At 39.8% G+C, this 6,069-nt stretch overlaps 1 protein-coding gene across 1 annotated transcript; it reads left to right on the forward strand.

Moving 5' to 3' along the window:
• Positions 1-538: 538 nt before the first annotated feature.
• On the forward strand, positions 539-4,888 carry LOC311098691 (NLR family CARD domain-containing protein 3-like; the record flags this gene model as incomplete). The annotated part of the gene is made up of 5 exons (XM_084139228.1): positions 539-622; positions 753-981; positions 1,477-3,268; positions 3,530-3,703; positions 4,699-4,888. Exons 1-5 carry the CDS (start codon positions 566-568, stop codon positions 4,886-4,888), a joined length of 2,442 nt encoding a protein of 813 aa, XP_083995354.1. The 5' UTR covers positions 539-565.
• Positions 4,889-6,069: the final 1,181 nt, after the last annotated feature.

The raw sequence follows: 6,069 nt of genomic DNA on the forward strand, positions 1-6,069 counted from the left end.
TGTCTCTAGTCATTTCTCCTCTCCCATTTGACCATTTCTTTTAGTTGTTTTAATAATCCATAGGCTAATCCTTTTTTCCATTTTCATAGTCCTGAAACATTATCAAACAAACACAACATTCCCTCCCTGTGTGTGTGTGTGTGTGTGTGTGTGTGTGTGTGTGTGTGTGTGTGTGTGTGAGTGTGTGAGTGTGAGTGAGTGAGTGAGTGAGTGAGTGAGTGAGTGAGTGAGTGAGTGAGTGAGTGAGTGAGTGAGTGAGTGAGTGAGTGAGTGAGTGAGTGAGTGAGTGAGTGAGTGAGTGAGTGAGTGAGTGAGTGAGTGAGTGAGTGAGTGAGTGAGTGAGTGAGTGAGTGAGTGAGTGAGTGAGTGAGTGAGTGAGTGAGTGAGTGAGTGAGTGAGTGAGTGAGTGAGTGAGTGAGTGAGTGAGTGAGTGTGTGTGTGTGTGTGTGTGTGTGTGTGTGTGTGTGTGTGTGTGTGTGTGTGTGTGTGTGTGTGTGCACTCCCTGGATGAGATGTAATCTCATGGTTTGTCCACAGAAACCAACAGGAGAGATCAGAGTCAGAGATGCTCAGTGGTCAGTCTTCCCAGAGTCATCAAACAGACCTGGCCTCCATATTCAGTGTATGTGGTCCTGTTATGTACATTTGTTTTTGTTTACCTCAAGTAAAGTTGATCTGTCAATCATTCATTCATGTGTTAATGAGAAAGCATTTTCTTCTCTTGCTTAACTTATTTACTTGATTTATTTCAGTTGCTTGAAGAGAATATTATGACATTTGTGAAGAAGGAGCTGAAGAGGTTCAAGAGGATTCTTAGTCCAGAACTCCCAGAAGGCTTTGAGAGTCAGAAGCAGGATAAGGAAGTGGTGGATGCTGAAGATGAGAAGCAGGAGAGCAGTGCCAGAGAGGGGGCTCTGAAGATCACACTGCACGTCCTGAGGAAAATGAACCAGAAGGAGCTTGCTGACACACTGGAGAAAAGTAAGAGCTGTCTGCCTCATGTTGAATGCTGTTTTAGAACATTTAAAAGCTGTAGCTAAAGTACAGCTAAAGTAGCATGTGTAACTCAATGATATTGTAGCAGCCATAACACAACACCTAGTGACCTCATCAAGTAGCAGCAGGGATGTGTTGTGGTGATTAATTTAGACAGAGAAGAGGAGAGACAGAGGAGAGAGAGAGAGAGAGAGAGAGAGAGAGAGAGAGAGAGAGAGAGAGAGAGAGAGAGAGAGAGAGAGAGAGAGAGAGAGAGAGAGAGAGAGAGAGAGAGAGAGAGAGAGAGAGAGAGAGAGAGAATACCAATAATAATATAATCAGTCATACCAGTCTGTAATGCATTATGAAAACATTTACACATTTATACTGTCAGTTAAGCGAAGAAATGATTATAATTAAAAAAATTATAACAGTCCTAGAATACTGTAGGCATTAAAACAGATGTAATATTAATATCCTCTGTGTTATTTCTTCATTCAGATGATCTTGCTGTGATTTGCCAACGTGAACTCAAATCTAATCTAAAGAAGAAGTTTCAATGTGTATTTGAGGGAATCGCTAAACAAGGAAACCCAACACTTCTCAATAAGATCTACACAGAGCTCTACATCACAGAGGGTGGAACAGGAGAGGTCAATAATGAACATGAGCTGAGACAGATTGAGACAACAACCAGGAAACAAGCAAGACCAGAGACTGCAATCAAATGTAACGACATCTTCAAACCCTTAACTGGACAAGACAAACTTATCAGAACTGTGCTGACAAAGGGAGTCGCTGGCATTGGAAAAACAGTCTCTGTGCAGAAGTTCATTTTGGACTGGGCTGAAGGAAAAGCAAATCAGGATATCCAATTTGTATTTTCATTCCCTTTTCGGGAGCTGAATTTGATGAACGGTGATGAACACACTTTGATTCAACTTCTCAATCACTTCTCAATGGAAACCAAAGAATCAAGAATCTCCAACTACGACAAGTACAAAGTTCTGTTCATCTTTGATGGTCTGGATGAGTGCCGACTGCCCCTAGACTTCCACAAGAACAAGATCTGTTGTGACGTCACAAAGTCAACCTCAGTGGATGTTCTGCTGACAAATCTCATCAAGGGAAATCTGCTTCCCTCTGCTCTCCTCTGGATAACTACCCGACCTGCAGCAGCCAATAAGATCCCTTCAGTGTGTGTTGACCAGGTGACAGAGGTACGAGGGTTCAATGACCCACAGAAGGAGGAGTACTTCAGGAAGAGATTCAGTGATGAGGACCTGGCCAGCAGAATCATCTCACACATAAAGACATCAAGGAGCCTCCACATCATGTGCCACATTCCAGTCTTCTGTTGGATTTCTGCAATAGTCCTTGAACACATGCTGAAACATAAGAGAGAAGAGATGCCCAAGACTCTGACTGAGATGTACACACACCTTGTGGAGTTTCATACCAAACAGAAGAATGAAAAGTATCTTGGGAAAGAAGAGACAGGTGCACACTGGAATAAAGTGAGCATTCTGCCACTGGGAAAACTGGCTTTTCAACAGCTAATGAATGGCAATCTGATTTTCTATGAAGAAGACATGAAAGAGGCTGGCATTGATGTCAATGAAGCCTCAGTGTACTCAGGATTGTGCACACAGATCTTTAAAGAGGAATGTGGGCTGTACCAGGACAAGGTGTACTGCTTCGTGCATCTGAGCATTCAGGAGTTTCTGGCTGCTGTATATGTGTTCCTCTCATTCATCAACAACAATGAGAATCTAATGGCCAAACCTCAATCAACGTCCAGTAACTTTTCTGTGAGGATCAGACACAAGCGTACAGTTACCTTCTACAAGAGTGCTGTGGATAAAGCCTTACAAAATGAGACAGGAAACCTGGACCTGTTCCTCCGATTCCTTCTGGGCCTCTCACTGGAGTCCAATCAGAAGCACTTACGAGGTCTACTGACAAAGACAAGAAGCAGCTCACAGAGCCATGAAGAAACAGTCAAGTACATCAAGGAGAAGATCAGGGAGAATCCCTCTCCAGAGAGGTGCATCAATCTGTTCCACTGTCTGAATGAACTGAATGACCATTCTCTAGTGGAGGAGATCCAAAGCTACCTGAGATCAGAAAGTCTCTCAGAAGCCAAACTGTCACCTGCACAGTGGTCAGCTCTGGTCTTTGTGTTGCTGACTTCAGAAAAGGACCTGGATGTGTTTGACCTGAGGAAATACTCCAGATCAGAGGAAGGTCTTCTGAGGCTGCTGCCAGTGGTCAAAGCCTCCAGAGCTGCTCTGTGAGTACATAAAATGACATTTAAGTTCTAATCATCAGGAAGAAATATTCAGTTTAGAGAAATATATGTATTATTGAAAAACATATTGATTCAATGCATTGATGTTCACATTAATATAACAATACGACCATACCATTCTAGGAGACGGAAGATGAATTTATATGTTGTTTAAGAGAATAAACCAAATGCATCTGCCATTGTCCTTCTACACTACTGGTGTTAAATTAACAGTTTGTGAAATCATGATGATCTCTCTGTCAGGCTGTCAGGCTGTGGAGTCACAGAGGAAGGCTGTGCTTCTCTGGTCTCAGCTCTGAAGTCAAACCCCTCACACCTGAGAGAGCTGGATCTGAGTAACAATGACCTGAAGGATTCAGGAGTGAAGCTGCTCTCTGCTGGACTGGGGAATCCCCACTGTAAACTGGAGACTCTGAGGTCAGTATTCCTGTAGTTGGTCAACAAGTGATAACTGTTCACCAGATACACATGTGTTTACCAGGCACACATAGTCCACACCATATGTGTTTGGACAGTGAAGCTTACAGTTTTACATTTGGTGCTATGCTCCAGCATTTTGAATTTGAGATAGAATGTTTCATATTAGGTGAAATTACAGAATGTCACCTTTTATTTGATGTTAATGTGTGAGGTTAGCATGTTTTGTTGTAGCCTCTCTAACTTTCTCATGCATTATTATTCTTGATTCATTCATGATTTTTCTTAATCGTGGCATCATCAGGATTAATTTAGTAGTGTTTAGAAACATGTTATCTACTCACTTAGACAGAAGATTACTCCAGTTATCATCCACCATTCAGTTACTATTGGACAAAACAACCCAAAACAAATTGCAAATGCAACCAACGAGTTTGGGACCAAATACTCAACTTTTGACTACTTTAATACACAATAAGTGAATTGGTCAGAATACTTATGACTTCTTCAAATAGGGGGACTAGACACATAAAGTGCTTTTATTTTTCTAAAAGGTGAAAGAGACTTGTATAAAAATACCTTCAAATAAAAGGTGACATTATATACTGTCACCTCATATGTAACATTTGATCTCAAATCCAAAATGCTGGAGTACAGAGCCACATTTAAAATGTTATCTTCACTGTCAAAATAGATATGGTGTGGACTGTATACTCAATACAATCTAAATCTGATACCTCACTGTCTGTCTTTTGACTGATACTGCTTTTTAAACTGCTCTTGTCAGTCTATTCAAATATTTATACTTTATGTTTTTCTCTCTACAAGCAATACTTTGATAATTTGTCATTTCTAATAACGATACATTAATTTATGAATAGATATGGCAGGTTTCAGGACACTGATATATCTGAAAATATTGAAAAAATATACTGCCACTATTTTCACCACCAAAGAATAGCAGTGTGGTTTTAATATGATTTGACTCTTTGCAGGCTGTCAGGCTATCTAGTCACAGAGGAAGGCTGTGCTTCTCTGGTCTCAGCTCTGAAGTCAAACCCCTCACACCTGAGAGAGCTGGACCTGAGTAACAATGACCTGAAGGATTCAGGAGTGAAGCTGCTCTCTGCTGGACTGGGGAATCCCCACTGTAAACTGGAGACTCTGAGGTCAGTATTCCTGTAGTTGGTCACTTATATTGTATTAAAGTAGTCTGAAGTTTAATATTTGGTCCCATATTCCTTACCCACAGTGATTATATCAAGCTTGTGATTCTACAAACTTGTTGAATACATTTGCAGTTTGTCTTGGTTGTGTTTTGGATGATGTTTTTCCCAATAGAAACTGAATGGTGAATAATGTCCTGTCATTTTGGAGTCACTTCACTTGTATTGTCAGTAAGAATAGAAGATGTTTCTGAACACTTCTACATTCATGTGGATGCTACTATGATTATGAATAATCATGAATGAATCGTGAAGGATGATGAATGAGAAAGTTACAGAGGAACAAGTATCAGACCCCCTCTGTTATTGGTAATGGTGAGAGGTTAGCATGTTTTGTTGTAGCCTCTGTAACTTTCTCACTCATTATTATTCATGATTCATTCATGATTTTTCTTAATCATGTCATCATCAGGATTCATTTAGTAGTGTTTAGAAACATGTTATCTACTCACTTAGACAGAAAATTGCTCCAGTCATCATCCACCATTCAGTTACTATCGGGCAAAACATAACCCAAAACACAACCAAAACAAACTGCAAATGCAACCAATGAGTTTACAACCAAATACTCAACTTTTGACTACTTTAATACACTATAAGTGAATTGGTCAGAATACTTATGACTTCTTCAAATAGGGGGACTAGATACATAAAGTGCTTTCATTTCTAAATGGTGAAACAGATATGTATGAAAATACCCTCAAATAAAAGGGGACATTATATCCTGTCACCTCATATGAAACATTTGATCTCAAATCCAAAATGCTGGAGTATAGAGCCACATTTAAAATGTTAGCTTCCCTGTAAAAATATATATGATTTGGACTGTACACTCAATACAATCTAAATATGATACCTCACTGTCTGTCTTTTGACTGATACTGCTTTTTAAACTGCTCTGGTCAGTCTACTCAAATATTTGTCATATGCATTTTGCTATCTACAAGCAATACTTTGATAATTTGTCATTTCTAATAATGATACATTAATTTATGAATAGATATGGCAGGTTTCAGGACACTGATGTATCTGAATATGTTGAAAAAATATACTGCCACTATTTTCACCACCAAAGAATAGCAGTGTGGTTTTAATATGATTTGACTCTTTGCAGGCTGTCAGGCTGTCTAGTCACAGAGG

This window comes from Coregonus lavaretus (genome assembly GCF_964263955.1).
Source record: "Coregonus lavaretus genome assembly, chromosome: 2".
NCBI lineage: Eukaryota > Metazoa > Chordata > Actinopteri > Salmoniformes > Salmonidae > Coregonus > Coregonus lavaretus.